Source organism: Phoca vitulina, unplaced genomic scaffold (assembly GCF_004348235.1).
Source record: "Phoca vitulina isolate PV1807 unplaced genomic scaffold, GSC_HSeal_1.0 scaffold2, whole genome shotgun sequence".
Classification (NCBI taxonomy): Eukaryota; Metazoa; Chordata; class Mammalia; order Carnivora; family Phocidae; genus Phoca; species Phoca vitulina.
Genome location: NW_022589705.1, coordinates 60050472 through 60068307, shown reverse-complemented (window position 1 = coordinate 60068307; position 17836 = coordinate 60050472). Strand labels below are relative to the sequence as shown.

Genomic DNA, 17836 nt, shown 5'->3' with positions numbered 1-17836 from the left:
TCCTTTAATCTCTGTATTTTATCAGTTAATTTTTCCCTCTTGTCTCTGTATCTCTGTATTTTATCAGTTAATTTTCCCCTCTTTTTTATTGTGGTAAAATATACATGACATAGAACCTGCCATTTTAATCATTTTTAAGTGTACAAACCAGTGGTATTAAGTCCATTCACATTGCTGCACAACCATCACCACTATTCTCAAAGTTATTTTTATTTTATTTTTATTTTTTTAATTATTTATTTTTTAAAGAGAAAAAGGGGGGGTGGGTAGGGAAGGAGGGAGAGGGTAAGAGAGAATTTTAAGCAGGCTCCATGCCCCACAGAGCCCGACAAGGGGCTCGGTCTCACGACCCTGAGATGACCTGAGCCGAAATCAAGAGTCAGGGATACTTAACCGACTGAATCACTCAGGCATCTGTCAAAGTTATTTTTAAAAAGCAATGTAAGGGACGCCTAGGTGGCTCAGTCGGTTAAGTATCTGCTTTCAGCTTAGGTCATGATCCTAGGGTCCTGGGATGGAGTCCTGCATCTGGCTTTTTGCTCAGCAGGGAGCCTGCTTCTCCCTCGGCCTGCCACTCCCCCCTGCTTGTGCTCTCACACGCTCTCTCTCTGATAAATAAATAAAATCTTAAAAAAAAAAAACATAAAAAAGCAATGTAAATGAGACTTTAAGTGGACCCAAATGCATTAAAGTTTCAGAAGTTGAGATAACTTTGAAACTTTGTTTCTGTTGCCACTGCAGTTTTTTTTTTTTTTTTTTTAAGATTTTATTTATTTATTTGACAGAGAGAGACACAGGGAGAGAGGGAACAGAAGCAGGGGGAGTGGGAGAGGGAGAAGCAGGCTTCCCCCGGAGCAGGGAGCCCGATGTGGGGCTTGATCCCAGGACCCTGGGATCATGACCTGAGCCGAAGGCAGACGCTTAACGACTGAGCTACCCAGGCGCCCCTGCAGTTTTTAAAAATACTTTCTTTTATGGCAGAGGAAACCCGGGTAGAGAAAGCTTTAACCCAGGCTACAAGGCCTCTTCCCTCATTATTATGATTTGGTGATGTCAAAAAGAGAAACTCTACAGTTGGAAATATTTTCGTAGTATAAACCCAGGCCTTTGGGAAACCACAGGTTAATGAAAAACTTACGCTATTTTTCAAAAAGTATGAATTCCACATTTTCACTTAAATTCACATTTATATTCTCAACAATATTCTGCTAAAGTCTTGATCTCTCTGTAAAGCTCACTTTGCTGATTTGCTTTTTCTAGACAGATATTTCTCTGTTCTCTGGGAGTATAACTCAGGTTGGAAGTCCTGTTGGCAGTGCAATGAACCTAATTCCTGAAGATGGCCTTCCCCCCATTCTCATATCCACTGGTGTGAAAGGAGGTATGTGGACTTACATATTTAAACAGGGATAGTAATTGCAGGATGCCGGATGTTGTCTTCTAATTAAGGGAAAGAGAGAGAATTCGAATGATAACCACCTTTTTCTTCTCCAACAGAGAAAACAACCACTCAGTGCCATGAAAATAATTGTTGCTGTTACTGATAGTTTTAGATATTTATGTTTTTATATTATAAGGTCATTTCATTTGTTCGAAGGACATATTTTTAATTATAGTATAAATGTACTTCATTGACAGTTTTTTCTTTTATTTCAAAGCACATAATACTCTGAAGAGTTGCTTATGGTTCTAGGATTTGGCCCACCTGATTGAACAGTCAGGACATTAACTTTTTGTTTTGCAGTATATTATACATTCTGAAATGTACATATAATAAATGGAGAGCACTGAACGTAAATAGTAATTTTATTGTTAAAATTTTTAGTGAGTTCTGGTAAGAAGTAAAATGACTATCCAATCAAAAGAATGCTTATCTTTATGTGAAAGTCTGTTGTTGATAGATGCAGATCAGCATCTAATTAGTACATTTTTAGGAGATGGTTTGTCAATAATCTTTCCACAGTTTTTTCCTAGTCTTCTACCTGGTCTCCTTGCCTTCAGTCTTTCTCTCCTTTATTTTATCTTCCATGTTGTTGCCAATCATCTTTTTAAACATAGATATTATCATATTGCTCTGACTTAGAAACATTCAGTGGATTCCCAGTGTCTTCAGTATAAATTAATTATTTTAGCATACAATGTTCCTTATAACTTTATCTCAACTTACCTTTCTAACTTTATTTCCAGCCAGTACCCCAGTACTTCATGCACACTACAGATCGTTTACTGTTTTCTGAATATTCACTTTCCACCCTTCCATGTTTTTTCTTATGCTGTGGAATAGTCAGGAGAGAATGGGCTGCAAAACTGGACAAACCTGGGTTTTAATCCTAGTACCCTTATTTTGAGCTGTGACCCAGTGGGCAGTTATTTATCCTCCCTGAATCTTTTTCCTAATCTCAAGTAACTACACCTACTTAAAAGTCATTGTGAATATTAAATCAGATTTCATACCTGAAACTATGTAGCAAGAACAGTGTCTGGGGCAAAGTAGATGTATAATTAATACTTTCCTTATCTTCCTTTCCTCTGCCTAGACTACCCTTGTATACTGTAGACTCCTTGAAGAACTCCTCAACCTTTCAAAATCCAGATTAATGAAAAGCTCCTCTCTGAATCCTTACCAATGCTGCTCTGTAGTAGTGTTTTACATCATCTCTGTTTGAATACAAATTCGTTTTTTTCTTTTAAGATTTTATTTACTTTAGAGAGAGAAAGAGAGCACATGTGCATGCATTAGCAGGGGGAGGAGCAGAGGTGGAGGGAGAGGGAGGAGAGAGGCTCGAGTAGATTCCATGCTGAATGTGGAGCCCAGCATGGAGCGCAATCTCACATCATGACCTGAGCCAAAATCAAGAGTTGGAGACTTAACTGACTGAGCCACCCAGGTGCCCCTGAATAGAAATTTTTATAGACCTTTACTATATTCTTCTCTTACTATAATTTAGGTATTTTATAGGTCTGATTCTTTCACTTAGACCATGCATTTCTTCAGTCTTAATTCATGCTCGTGTCTTCTCCTACCATGGTGCTGGGTCTGTTGTGAGCTCTCAGCAGTGTTGGCTGAAAGTATCAGACTATAAAATCCAGCCATGTCCCAGATAGTTCAACTATGAACTTTCATGTAAGTTAAGCGTTCTTTTGATTATATAATCTTTGCTATTTTACTAGGATCCCCTAAAAATATTCTTTTGTTAATAAAGTTACTACTTAGGTTCCAATTTTGGTTATTTTCATGAGTCTTAGATTTAACTTACAAGAAGTTAAATTGGCCTACTCTCTTGTTTAAATAAGATTCCATTTTCATTAAATCTAATTATCAAAACCTCTCCTACTAAGAAACAACAACTGTTTATACTTACTTAAATCATATTACTGTCTCTTGCCCAGAATTTTGCAGTTTTGTATTTCAGTGGAATAACTTCATACAAATATTTTCTTTTTAAAAGTGACTTAGTATTTTTCTTTTCAATAAATATTTTCATTGGTAGAGTAGACATTTCCCCTTACATCCATAAAATAGTTTTTTGGTTTCTGTTATTATCCATGATTTTGACCTCAAGCTGGGAAGACTACCATCATTCAAAATGGCATAACTGAATATCACATACTGTGCTTTCAGGGATTAAATGGGAAAGGTTCTGTGCAGGGTCTCAGGTGTTAACTTGTCCATGTTTAGAATCTGTTGTGTGATTTAATGGTGATTTTGGTGATTGATATATGCGCTGAACTCTTGACTTAGAGGAAGTGTCTCATGAAACCAGTCACTTATGATAGTTTCAGCTTATTTTCTGGGTACATTTTTTTAAAGTTTAGTTTTTTAATGGTAAAAAAAAAATCTCAACAGTACAAAAGAATATAGAATAAAAAGTAAGATTCTTTTCTACCTCAACCCCTCAACATCCTTTCAGAGGTAAGTAGTGTATTATCACTTTCTTGTATATCATAGATTATTTTAAATGTTGGTCTTAGAACATGTAATATGTGAAATTCTTGTTATGATAGTTGGAGAATTTTTGTTAAAGGGCTGTCTTTATTTTTCTTTTTCAAGTTTTTATTTAAATTCTAGTTAACCTATATGGTAAGATTGGTTTCAGGTGTAGAATTTAGTGATTCATCACTTACAGACAACACCTAGTGCTTATCACAAGTGCCATCCTTAATAGCCATCACCCATTTAGCCCATCCCCCTCCCCATCAACCCTCAGTTTGTTCTTTATATATAATGTTAAGAGTCTCTTATGGTTTGCTTCCCTCTCTCTCTCTTTTTTCCTTCCCCTATGTTCATCTTTTTGTTTCTTAAATGCCACACAAGTGAAATCGTCTGGTGTTTGTCTTTATCTGACTGACTTATTTCACTTAACATAATACATTCTAGCTCCATTCAAGTCATTGCAAATGGCAAGATTTCTTTCTTTGTGATGGCTAATATTCCATTGTATATATATATGCCACCTCTTCTTTATCCATTCATCAGCTGATGGACATTTGAGCTCTTTTCATAGTTTGGCTATTGTTGATAATGCTGCTACAAACAGCGGGGTGCATGTGCTAAAGGGGTGTCTCTAGATTATGGCATAAGTCAGTTTGTGGAGAAGTCTATATATAGGATAACCATGTTCTCATCCAGACTGGACTGGGTCACTTTTGAGAATGAAAGGGGAACTATTAGCATTACACTGAGACAGCAGTATAAACCTATGTTCACCCTATCTGTAAATCAAGTGCTTAACTCTTTCTTGTGAATAATCAGCCCATTCCTCCATCAGATTTCTTGATTTGTCCCTTTAACTAATCTTTTACATTGTTTTCTTCCCTTACAGACTATGCTGTGGAAGAGAAACCATCACAGATTTCAGTAATGCAGCAATTAGAGGATGGTGGTCCTGACCCACTTGTATTTGTTTTAAATGCAAATTTGTTGTCAATGGTTAAAATTGTAAATTGTAAGTTAGAAATTTGTTTTTTAAAATTAAAATGAGATACTTTACTGACTCATAGATAATAAGTAAAGCTTTCAAATTCATTACACACAGCATTTTTATATGGATGGAGCCACATCTTACTGAAAACCGGGTACCAAAGAAATTGGTTTGTATAAAATAACATATCCCAGAGGACAACTATGGGACTAACTGAAACTCTTATGAGATAGGTGAATTCTCCATGGAGGAAAGCCAAACAAAACTTCCTGAGATGGATGTGCTAAATCACAACTCATCACCAGAGTAGTTGGAGGTGGACAAATTATCCAGGAGGGTCAAATAATTTACATGCTAGATTTATTTATTTATTTATTTATTTAAGCTTTTCAGTGTTTTTAATGGACATAGGTAGTAATTGTTCAACAACTCCTTAGAGAATCTCCGCATTTTATTTTTTAATTTATTTTTTAAATTTTATTTTATTATGTTATATTAGTCACCATACATTACATCATTAGTTTTTGTTCCATGATTCATTGCGTATAACACCCAGTGCTCCATTCGATACATGCCCTCCTTAATACCCATCACTGGGCTAACCCATCCCCCCACCCCCCTCCCCTCTAAAACCCTCAGTTTGTTTCTCAGAGTCCATAGTCTCTCATGGTTCGGCTCCACCTCTGATTCCCCTCCTTCATTTTTCCCTTCCTGCTTTTTTTTTTTTTAACATATAATGTCTTATTTGTTTCAGAGGTACAGGTCTGTGATTCATCAGTCTTACACAATTCACAGCGCTCACCATTACATGCTAAATTTAAATTTCAGAAACCTTAATCATTTGCAAACCTTTATTTGAGAGAAGGGTTAGTTAGCTAACATATAGTAAAACTTCAGTACATCATAAGTTAAGATTCAGAAGAGACTTCTTAATTCTTGGGGCTAGCTTCTGGGCATCAGAATGAGTAAGAGGACAGTAAATTAGAATCTTAATTCCAGGATGGTGTTGGAAAATAGAAAATGCATTTATCCTGGGTGAATGTCAATAGGCAGAGTTTTGGAGAGAAGCGCTGGAGAACTGTCTTCTAATTCCCACTGGGTACTTATTTTAAGTTGACCTCGGACACCAGAAACACCTATATGCCACTTACTTTGAGGTTCTGTATTAAAGAGTGCAGGGTCTGGTTTACTTGTTAATTGTACCCTTGTATATTTGGCCAGTTATTAATGCTTGCCCCCTTTCCTTCTAGGATTAAGTTTTAAAATAATTTGTGAAATTTCTATTTACCCTATCTAGTTTATAAGTTACATTTAGAAAATAGCTAACCCAGAATTCCTGAAGTGTACACCATCTTAATACAGTTGTATTGGGTGCTTCCTATTTAGGTATATAAAGTAACAATTCCCAAAGTGAAAGAAAGGGAACTTTTATTAGTTTTGATTTACATTGTGATATCTATATATTTGAATCTTATTTCAATTCCTTTGGGGATCCTATTATGTATGGAGTACAAATGATAAAAGTGTCAAAGATTGAACATTATTTTTAACTACATAGGCTTGTGCTGTTGGGACTCTACAATGCCTTAAGGTGAAGAAGTGGAAGTAAATAGTCCAGAAAAGCCATTCCTTCACCACTTTTTACAGGATGAAACCAAGTAAAATCATGTTGCTGTTTATCTAGAATTTTCTCCCAAAAAGGACTATAATTTAAAAAGCTAGAATCTTGGGGCACGTGACTGGCTCAGGCAGTAGAGCATGCAACTCTTTATTGATCTCAGGATTGTAAAGTTCAAGCCACATGTTGGGTGTAGAGATTACTTAAAAATAAAATCTTTAAAAAAACAAAATAAAAAGCTAGAGTCTTTCAGTCACAGATGAAATTTAAAAAGTGTATTTAGCCCACAACCTGAATCCAAAGCTATAATACTGGCTTTTGTTGTTTCTACATAAGTAATTTTTTCTCTTGGTAAAGTGAATTTATTTATTTATTTATTTATTTATTTATTTATTTAGTGAATGTTTTTAAAATACAGGTGGGGGGATATATTCTTTAATCATTATAGCCCTAGGATACCTAGTTTTATTTAATTTATTTTTAATGAAATGTTTTCTTTTAATAATGAGTTAAAAGTTGCAAGTGCATTTTCTTTCACTGTTACTTCTTTTACTTCCCTTCCCATTGTTTTTCTAAGTATCCATTTAAGCCAGAGGCATTCGTATGTTTTATTTTCTACAGTAGTTCTTTGGCTCAGTTCATTTATAGTTCACAGTTGAATTGTACAGATTCAATATAACCGATTTTGTTCTTTGCTGTATTTTAACAGATTTCTGTGCATTTTTTAAAGGTAAGGATTGAGAAGAATGTCTTTATTTTTATATTTTTATTCCATTCATAGATGTGAACAGGAAGTGCTGGTGTTTCACAACCAAGGGAATGCATGCAGTGGGTCAGTCTGAGATAGTCATTCTTCTACAGTGTTTACCGGATGAAAAGTGTTTGCCGAAGGATATCTTTAATCATTTTGTGCAGCTTTATCGGGATGCTCTGGCAGGTGGGAATGCTTTATGACTTAGTCTGCACTCTTTATAAGACAATAAAAATTTGGGGGGCACCTGGGTGGCTCAGTTGGTTAAGCGTCCAACTCTTGACTTAAGCTCAGGTCTTGATCTCATGAGTTCAAGCCCGACGCTGGGCTCCCAAGCTGGAGTGTGAGCCTACTTTAAAAAAAAAAAAAAGATGAGGCGTGCCTGGGTGGATCAGTTGGTTAAGTGTGTGCCTTCTGCTTGTGTTGTGTTCCTGGGGTCTTGGGATCAAGCCCTGCATCGGGCTCCTTGCTCGGCGGGAAGCTTTCTTCTCCCTCTCCCTCTACCCTTCCCTCTGCTTGTGCTCTCTCTCTGTCAGATAAATAAATAAAATCTTTAAAAAAAAAAAAAAAGATAAAAATTTTTGGACTCAGATGCCAAATAATAGTTATAAATTTGGAAGCGTGGCATTGGACTTTGGTATCAGCGGCAAGTTAGAACTTGCTAAGGCTTAAGGAAATACAAATTTTAGTACTTTACCCTGGTATGGTTGTTATTATTTTATAAAGGCTGGAATCAAAGTTGTAAGATAATCTATTGACCATGATGTAAGAATATTTTTCTTTGAGTGGCTTGGGGTCATGATATTGGTACCTGGTAGAAGGAAGTATAATCATAACTTACTACTTGTTTCTTCAGCTAACAATATATAATCATAATCATAAATATTCTTTATTTAATTTTCAAATTTTAAAAAAACCACTGGCATGGACAACTTTATTATGGTTTCAAAATAAATTATAAATATTGTTAGCCCTACCAATGTAAAAGTAAATGCATAGCTACTGGAAAAGACTAAGGATAACTAATAAAAAGACATACTATTATAAGTTGAGAAAGAAGAAATATATTTATGTTTATTATTTGGCATTACAAAGTTAATCTCTGATTTAACAGAGGAGGTAAGAAGTGGTGTAGTTGAACTAAATTCTCATTATCATAACAGGAAGTAAAAAAACGATATCTGTGGTTGGCAAATAGGGAAAGAGTAGTATAATAACTACAACAAATGAATAATAGAAGAGATTGTCTCTGAGGAACAAGCCTTGGAAAGGGGAGTGAGGTTGACCAGGGTATTAAAATTATTTTCATGTATTACATGGTGATATTTTATAAATATATTAAAACCATAAATTAGGGATGCCTGAGTGGCTCAGCCGGTTAAGCGGCTGCCTTCGGCTCAGGTCATGATCCCAGGGTCCTGGGATCGAGTGCCGCATCAGGCTCTTTGCTACTCGGGGAGCCTGCTTCTCTCTCTCCCACTCCCCCTGCTTGTGCTTGCTCTGTCTCTCTCTCCCTCTCTCTCCCTGACAAATAAATAAAATCTTTAAAAAAAAAAAAAAAACCCATAAATTATTTATACTTTCCAAATGCAGTAATTCCCCTTGTGGGATTCTATGCCAAAAAAATTATCTAAATTGTAAAATATACTTTGTACATGAAAGTGTTTATTGCAGCATTACTTAAATTTAACACAAAAATTTAGAGGTAACCTAAATACCCAGCTATAGGTGAAAGGTTTAAAACTGTATTATACTGATTAGATGTATGCATCTTTTTTAGAACATTCTTTAGCCATCAAAAGTAGTATTTATGAATAGAATGTAACAACACAGAAAATGCTCTTGAATTAAGTACAAAAGCAGGATATAAAATTGCATCTTTAGTGTGATTATAGCTTATCCATAAAAGATTATGCCTTTATGTCTTAGTCTCTGTGATAATTTAGGTGTTATATTACATAAGGACAAGACAATACATTGACAACTGACCACATACCTATGAAGTATACTTTGGTATTTACTGTGTCAATTCCAAAATGTATGGGGTTAATTTGAAGTCATTTAGAACCTTCAGGCCATATACTACTCAGGACCTAAGTTTATTTCCAGAAATGACCTGAAACACTTACTTTTCTCCTCAATTTGGATGTATTCACATATAAGAACTATAAACAGAGAAATGGCATTGGGGGTCCAAGCAATTGTATATTCATGTGGGTTTTGAGAGGGAATTAGGGGCTAAAGTGTGGGCGGTTCATGAAAGTATTGTTCAGGGGTCCCTCCTTTATTGTGTAGGCAATGAGGAACAATTGGAAAAAATGAGTGACAGAATCAGATTTGCATTTTAGAAAGATGACTTCAGAAGCAATATGAAAATGGATCAAAATCTTTGTATTGGTGGCAGGTAAGAATTAAGAAACAGTAACAGTGGGTAAACAAAATATTATAGTAGATAAGCACTAGAATACTGCTCAAGAATAAAAAACAAATTGCTGATATATACAATAACATGGATGAATATCACAGACATTGTGCTGAACGAAAGAAGCCAGGCACAAAAAAGTACGTATTACGTGATTCCATTTACATGATTCTCCAGAACAGGCAAAATGAGTCTGTGGTGATAGAAATTAGATCACTGTTTGCCTGGGGTGAGTTGGGTGTGCAGGTGTTGCAACTGACTACAGAGGGGCCCTGGGAGCTTTCTGGGATTATATAAATATTTTATATAGGATAGGGATGATAGTGATAGGGATTACACGAATGTTTACATTTGTCAAAACTATATTGAACTATATACTTAAAATCTCTGGGTTTTATTGCATGATATTATACCCCAATAAGATTGACTTAAACATTTTTTTGTTGAGATATAATTGACATGTAACATTAGTTTCCGATGTAAAATATAATGATTTGGTATTTGTATTTACTGTGAAATGATCACAGTAAGTTTAGTTAACGTCCATTTTCATACATAGTCAAAAATCTTTTTCTTGCTGATGAAAACTTTTAAGATCTCTCTTAGCAGCTTTCAAATATACAATACAGTATTGTTAACTATAGTTCCCATGCTGTACATACATCCTCAGTACTAATTTGTGTTATAACTGGAACTTTGTACCTTTTGACCTCTTTCACTGATTTTACCCACCCTCTCAACCCCCATCCTTCCCCACCAGTCTGTCCTCTGCATCTAGGAGTCCTATGGTTTTTTGTTTGTTTGTTTGTTTTTTAGATTCTACATATAAATGTGAGATCATATGTTATTTGTCTTTCTCTGACCTCAATATTTTACTTAAAATAATGCCATCAAGTTCCATCCATGTTGTTGCAAATGACAGAATTTTCTTTTTTTATGGCTGAATAATATTCCATTGTGAATGTGTGTGTGTGTGTGTGTGTGTGTGTGTGTGTGTATACACACCACATTTTCTTTATCCATTCATCTGTTGATGGACACTTAGATTGTTTCCATGTCTTGGCTATTGTAAATGATGATGTAACGAACATGGGGTGTGTTTTCATTCTCTTCAGATAAATACCCATAAGTGGAATTGCTGGATCATATGGCAGTTCTGTTTTTTGTATTTATTTATTTTTTTAAGGATTTTATTTATTTTAGAGAGATAGTGTGAGTGGGGGGAGGGGCAGATAGAAAGGGAGAGAGAGAGAATTCCAAGCGGACTCTGTGGAGTGCGGGGCTCAATCCCAGGAACCTGAGATCATGACCTGAGCCAAAATCAGGAGTCAGATGCTCGACTGACTGAGCCACCGAGGCACCCCAGGTCTATTTTTTATTTTTGAGGAACCTCCATACTGTTTTCCTTAGTGACTGCACCAATTTATATTCCCAGCAGTGGTGCAAGAGGGTCGCTTTTCTCTACATCCTCACCAACACTTTGTTATTTTAAAATTGATTTTTAAAAAAGCTGTTGTCAGGATCCAGCAAGAAATTAAATTATCAGGGTTTAATAAAGTAATTAATATCAGTGGGAACAAAGAATATTGAGAAGAAATAAAAGACAGTAATGTTTCAGTTCAATAGGATTTGGTAACTAACTGGATGTGAGGGGTGAGAAGAGGCAAGTGGCTTCAGATTTCTGACTTGGACATCTGAGTGGACTTTGTTCTTATTCATCGAGATGATAAATAGAAGAAGAACAGATTTGGCAGAGGAGCAGGAGATTGGTTCTTTGTCCAGTGTTAAATTTGAAATATTGACAACTGATGGTGATATGTAAATGGACAGTGAATATATGGATATGGACCTCAGGAAGTAGGTCTGAGATTGGGAGACCTAGCATTTATGTGATTGTTGAAACGATGGTTATGAATGGGATAGGTCAGTGAGAGGAGACTAGATGTGAATGGAACTCTGAGAAATACCAACAAGGAAAGGCTGTGAATCATTGCATGAGTCATTAAAATATATGTTTACCATAAGTGGTTACTCACTTTTCAGAATTATCCTTATATATCAGTAGAATTCATTTTGAACTATCAAATTAAAATGCAAAAATTCTACAACAAAATTACTTTGAACTGATAGTAAAGTAATGGTGATAGTCTGAGGTCAGACTATAACACCATGTAAGCTGTTTTAAATATTATCTATAATACAGATGAGGGCATGTGCATGTATATCTGAGTAAAAAGCATTTCAGAGGCATAAACAAGTAAGCCATAAGAGTCTCTCCTCAAGTAGGAATCATTTCACAGCTCATAAAATACTGGGACTAGGAGGTATCTTAGATCATCTGGTACAAACTCTTTGTTTTTTAGATGAGGAAAATGAGAGGTGTTAAAGGCTTATCTAAATCACAGACCTAGATGGTGGCAGAATTAGGACTAAGGCTCACAGACCAGTATTCTTTACATTATGTCTATTGCTTCTATGTGTATATATTAATAGTACAGCAGTTTTAAAGAACAGGTATGCATGCCTGTTTTATTAAGAATCCTGCTTTTAGATCATCAAGGTAGTAACTTGATATATAATTTCACCATGTTTTTTTAAATAAATGGAAACATCTTTTAAGTGTTCTGAAATGATCCTAGTATTTTTTCTCTTCTGTGTAGCACATTGTGTGGAATCGGCAAATTCTGTCTTAAATTTCCTGAATGTGAAATCCTATTTGAAAAGTCTGTCACTTGTGTGGTGATTACTTTGCCATAAATTACTCAAAAACCCTTAGAAGCCCTTGAATGAATTTCCTTTATAATTTCATATGAGTTTTTAATCTAAACTACATGTATTTAATAATAACGTGTGTGTATATATATATGTATCCATATATGTTTATTTAGCATATGTAAATTTTTTTGTCATACATAGTTGCTTATGTTTTCCACAGTGAGGGGGAAATTTACATTTTATGAGTAATAACATCCTGAGAGTTTTGGGATGCCTTGTGGTTATTATAGTGCCATGGGAGATTCTAGGTTGTATATTGTTTCTTGCCATTTCTCCTCCCTTCCTCCATGTTTTGTACTTTTTTTTTTCCAGACAAATATTCAGAACATGGATTTGAATGAAATGAGAATTGTATCTACCAGATTATTTTTTCTGGAGTTAATCTCTGGTTGTTTTCCTCTCTTACTCAAAAATCTTCATGGGTTTTGTATTGCCTTTAGAATAAAACATGTACTCTGGCATTCAGTACTCTGTATAATCTGATCCTATTTTCTAGTCTCATTTCCACTAGTAGTCTCTCAAACTAAACATTTCTCAGTTCTTTATATACTCTGATGATTTCTTATTTCATTACCCGTGATCGTGGTGCCTCACCATCACCATGCTATTTCGTACTATCCCAACTATCTGAATCCTATCAGTTTTCTTAAGTCTTATTCAAAGATGACTTTCTCCACCAACTCTTCCCTAATAATCCTCGCAGATAGAAGTAATCTCTTCCTCTCAACTTTTTTATTTATCTTTAAAAAATTGTTTGGTATATATAAAAGAATGTAAATATATATATTTTAATAATTATGCAAGTTATAAAGCATAACAACAAAATAACCACCCATAAACAAAATACTCAACTTCGGAAATAAAAATGAGCAACCCACTGAAGCATTGATCAATGACCAATCCTGCTTATATCTTCCTTCCAAACTTCCCCAGCCCTTAGGCAGCCACTGACTTCAATCTTGTGTTAGAGTTTTCTTGCTTTTCTCTGTAATTTTATCACAAATGTTTTGCATCACTAAGGATTATAATACATTGTGTTATACATGTTTTTAGACTTATACAAATGGTATCACACTGTATATATTTTATGTAGTTTGCTTTTTTCATTCCACCATATGTTTCTGACATTTGTTCATAGCTCTAGTGTTTCAGTCCATTCATTTTCAGTTACTGTTTTATACCTATTATATAACTTTACCACAGTTTATTAATACTGATGAATAATTTGCTGTTCTTACCAGTTTATGTTATTCAGACGTGTTCTTTAAAATTTTTATACATGAACACTTAGGAGTAGAATTGCTGGTTTGTAGGGTATGGATATCTTCGACTTTATTAGATGATGTCAAACTATTGCCCAGAGTAATTTACGAGTTTATATCTATGTGTCCCCATCCCCAGCGTATAAGAGTTACCAACATTTGATATTATCAGGGTTTTAATTTTTGCTAATCTGGTGGATATAAAATAGTATCTCAGTATGATTTGCATTTCACTAATATATTAATGAGGCTGAGCATATATTTATTGGTTATACATATTTTGTCTTCTGTGACAAATATGTCCCTGCTTATCTCTTTCACCCATGTTTCTATAATATTAGTATTCTCTTGGGGATTCCTTTAATCATTTTTTTTAACATACATTCTCAATTATGACCTTTTTCTAACAGTTAAGTTATTCAGTAGGTATTAGTTTTCTATTGATGTATTTCTAAGCGACAAACTTAGTAACTTGAAATAACACACATTTATTATCTCACGGTTTCCATGGGTTAGGAGTCCAGGCACAGCTTAGATGAATCATCCGCTAACCATGCCTCAAGGTGTCAGCTGTGGTGAGGTTTCTCATTTGGAGCTCAGGGTCCTCTGGTTGTTGGCAGAGTTCATTTCCTTGCAAATCCCCATTTTCTTGATATCTGTTGGCTTTGGGAGCCTGCAGTTCCATGGCTTCCTGGCTCCATGGATAGTTTACAACAGTGATGTTTCCTTTCTTCCAGGTCAGCAGGAGTATATGTTTCTGCTTTGAATCTCTGACCCCTAGACCTAGATTTATCAGCCCATGCTGATAATCTCCCCACTGATTAACTCCAAGCCCACTGATTAATAACCTAACCTGGGGGTACATTCCATTTTGTTCATAGGTGCTGCCATCGCTCAAGGAGAGGGAATTAAACAAGGCATATATGCCAGGAGGCAGACAGAATTCTGCCTCCCACACAGGATTTTTATCCTCCTAAGCATGACACAGACCTAAAACATACTTTACTCATCTGGTACCTTCACCAGTCTTACTGTTGTTGCCTATAGTTTGTTTTGCCTTTTGTTGTAGAAGAAAAATATGTTTTTATTTATATTTATCAATTCACTATTCATTGTTAGTATCAAAGATCACTATCATTATTCAGTTCAATCAAAATTACTAAATTTGCCATTATATTTTCTCCATATCTGTTGTTTTAGTATCTTGTGTTTCCATTTGGACTTGCTCTTCTTGCTGAAATACTTCTTTTTATTAGTTCTCTTAGTGAATCTTTCTGGTTGGTAAACTCCATTAGCCTTTGTATATCTGAAATTTTTTTATTTTGCATCCCTCTTGAATAATTCATTGGTTACAAAATTCTAGGTTAACAGATTTTTTCCCCCTCCCTTTCCTCTCCGTTCTCTCAATCCTTACTTTCTTCCTTTTACCTCCCCTTAGCAAGTACTTTGAAGATATGACTCCATTGTCTTTTGGCATCTTCAGTCTAGTTTTTTTTTTTTCTTTTTTCGCTCTTGGACTTTTAGGATTTTCTTTTTATCCTTAATTTTGTGCAAGTCTATTACTAAAGTTCTCTGAGTTTTTGTAGTCAGGTTTATTGAGGTATAATTTATATACAGTAATATTCACCTTTTCCAACATAGAGTTTAGTGAGTGTAGATTAACAGATACAGTCAGGTAACCACCACGAAAATCAGCATAAACAATATTTCCATCATCTCTAAACCTTGCTTCATGTCCCTTTGTATTTAATCCCCTCCCCTTAACTTCTGCTCCTAGCAACTATCAATTTGATTTCTTTCCCTATGGTTTGGTATTTTCCAGAAGGTTTTATAAATGGAATCCCACATTTGTATTTGGCTTATTTCATTTAGCATAATGCTTTTGAGATTCATCCATATGATTGGATGTATGTATGTATTGTATGTATGAAAAGTTCCAGTTATTCTGGATCCTTGCCAGCACTTGATACTGCCTTTTTAAATTTTTTTAAATTTTTTTTTTGTTATGTTAATCCCCATACATTACATCGTTAGTTTTAGATGTAGTGTTCCATGATTCATTGTTTGTGCATAACACCCAGTGCTCCATGCAGAACGTGCCCTCCTCAATACCCCTCACCAGGCTAACCCATCCTCCCATCCCCCTCCCCTCTAGAACCCTCAGTTCGTTTTTCAGAGTCCATCGTCTCTCATGGTTCGTCTACCCCTCCGATTTCCCCCCCTTCATTCTTCCCTTCCTGCTATCTTCTTTTTTTTTTTTCTTCCTTAACATATATTGCATTATTTGTTTCAGAGGTACAGATCTGAGATTCAACAGTCTTGCACAATTCACAGCGCTTACCAGAGCACATACCCTCCCCAGTGTGTATCACCCAGTCACCCCATCCCTCCCACCCCACCCCCCACTCCAGCAACCCTCAGTTTGTTTCCTGAGATTAAGAATTGCTCATATCATGGTGGCGCCTGGGTGGCTCAGTCGTTAAGCGTCTGCCTTCGGCTCAGGTCATGATCCCAGGGTCCTGGGATCGAGCCCCGCATTGGGCTCCCTGCTCTGTGGGAAGCCTGCTTCTCCCTCTCCCACTCCCCCTGCTTGTGTTCTCTCTCTCGCTGTGTATCTCTCTCTGTCAAATAAATAAACAAAATCTTAAAAAAAAAAAAAAAAAAAAGAATTGCTCATATCAGTGAGGTCATATGATACATGTCTTTCTCTGTTTGACTTATTTCACTCAGCATAATACCCTCCAGTTCCATCCTCGTCGTTGCAAATGGCAAGATCTCATTCCTTTTAATGGCTGCATAATATTCCATTGTATATGTATACCACATCTTCTTTATCCATTCATCTGTCGATGGACATCTTGGCTCTTTCCACAGTTTGGCTATTGTGGACATTGCTGCTATAAACATCGTGGTGCACGTACCCTTTCGGATCCCTACTTTTGTATCTTTGGGGTAAATGCCCAGTAGTGCAATTGCTGGATCATATGGTAGCTCTATTTTCAACTTTTTGAGGAACCTCCATAGTGTTTTCCAGAGTGGCTGCACCAGCTTGCATTCCCACCAACAGTGTAGGAGGGTTCCCCTTTCTCTGCATCCCCGCCAACATCTGTCATTTCCTGACTTGTTAATTTTAGCCATTCTGACTGGTGTGAGGTGGTATCTCACTGAGGTTTTGATTTGGATTTCCCTGATGCCGAGCGATATTGAGCACTTTTTCATGTGTCTGTTGGCCGTTTGGATGTGTTCCTTGGAAAAAGGAGTTCTTGTCTTCTGTCCATTTCTTGATTGGATTATTTGTTCTTTGGGTGTTGAGTTTGATAAGTTCTTTATAGATTTTGGATACTAGCCCTTTATCTGATATGTTATTTGCAAATATCTTCTCCCATTCTGTCGGTTGTCTTTTGGTTTTGTTGACTGTTTCCTTTGCTTTGCAGAAGCTTTTTATCTTGATGAAGTCCCAATAGTTCATTTTTGCCCTTGCTTCCCTTGCCTTTGGCGATGTTTCTTTCTTTCTTTCTTTTTCTTTTTTAAAGATTTATTTGAGAGAGCGAGAATGAGAGAGAGAGAGTACATGAGAGGGGGGAGGGTTAGAGGGAGAAGCAGGCTCCTCACTGAGCAGGGAGCCCGATGCGGGACTCGATCCAAGGACTCCAGGATCATGACCTGAGCCGAAGGCAGTCGCCCAACCAACTGAGCCACCCAGGCGCCCCCTTTGGCGATGTTTCTAGGAAGAAGTTGCTGCGGCTGAGGTCGAAGAGGTTGCTGCCTGTGTTCTCCTTTAGGATGTTGATGGACTCCTGTCTCACATTGAGGTCTTTCAACCATTTGGAGTCTATTTTTGTGTGTGGTGTAAGGAAATGGTCCAGTTTCATTCTTCTGCATGTGGCTCTCCAATTTTCCCAACACCATTTGTTGAAGAGACTGTCTTTTTTCCATTGGACATTCTTTCCTGCTTTGTCAAAGATTAGTTGACCATAGAGTTGAGGGTCCATTTCTGGGCTCTCTATTCTGTTCCATTGATCTATGTGTCTGTTTTTGTGCTAGTACCATACTGTCTTGATGATGACAGCTTTGTAATAGAGCTGG

At 36.2% G+C, this 17836-nt stretch overlaps 1 protein-coding gene across 2 annotated transcripts in view; it reads left to right on the top strand.

The window, feature by feature from the left end:
• ZFYVE9 (zinc finger FYVE-type containing 9) overlaps positions 1-17836 on the top strand; it is a 179794-nt gene that overhangs the window by 113076 nt on the left and 48882 nt on the right. For both annotated transcript variants that reach the window (XM_032429028.1, XM_032429019.1), the window contains 3 exons: positions 1261-1381; positions 4824-4946; positions 7322-7477. In XM_032429028.1, the coding sequence (XP_032284919.1) occupies positions 1261-1381; positions 4824-4946; positions 7322-7477 (400 nt within the window). The remainder of the gene's footprint in view (positions 1-1260; positions 1382-4823; positions 4947-7321; positions 7478-17836) is intronic.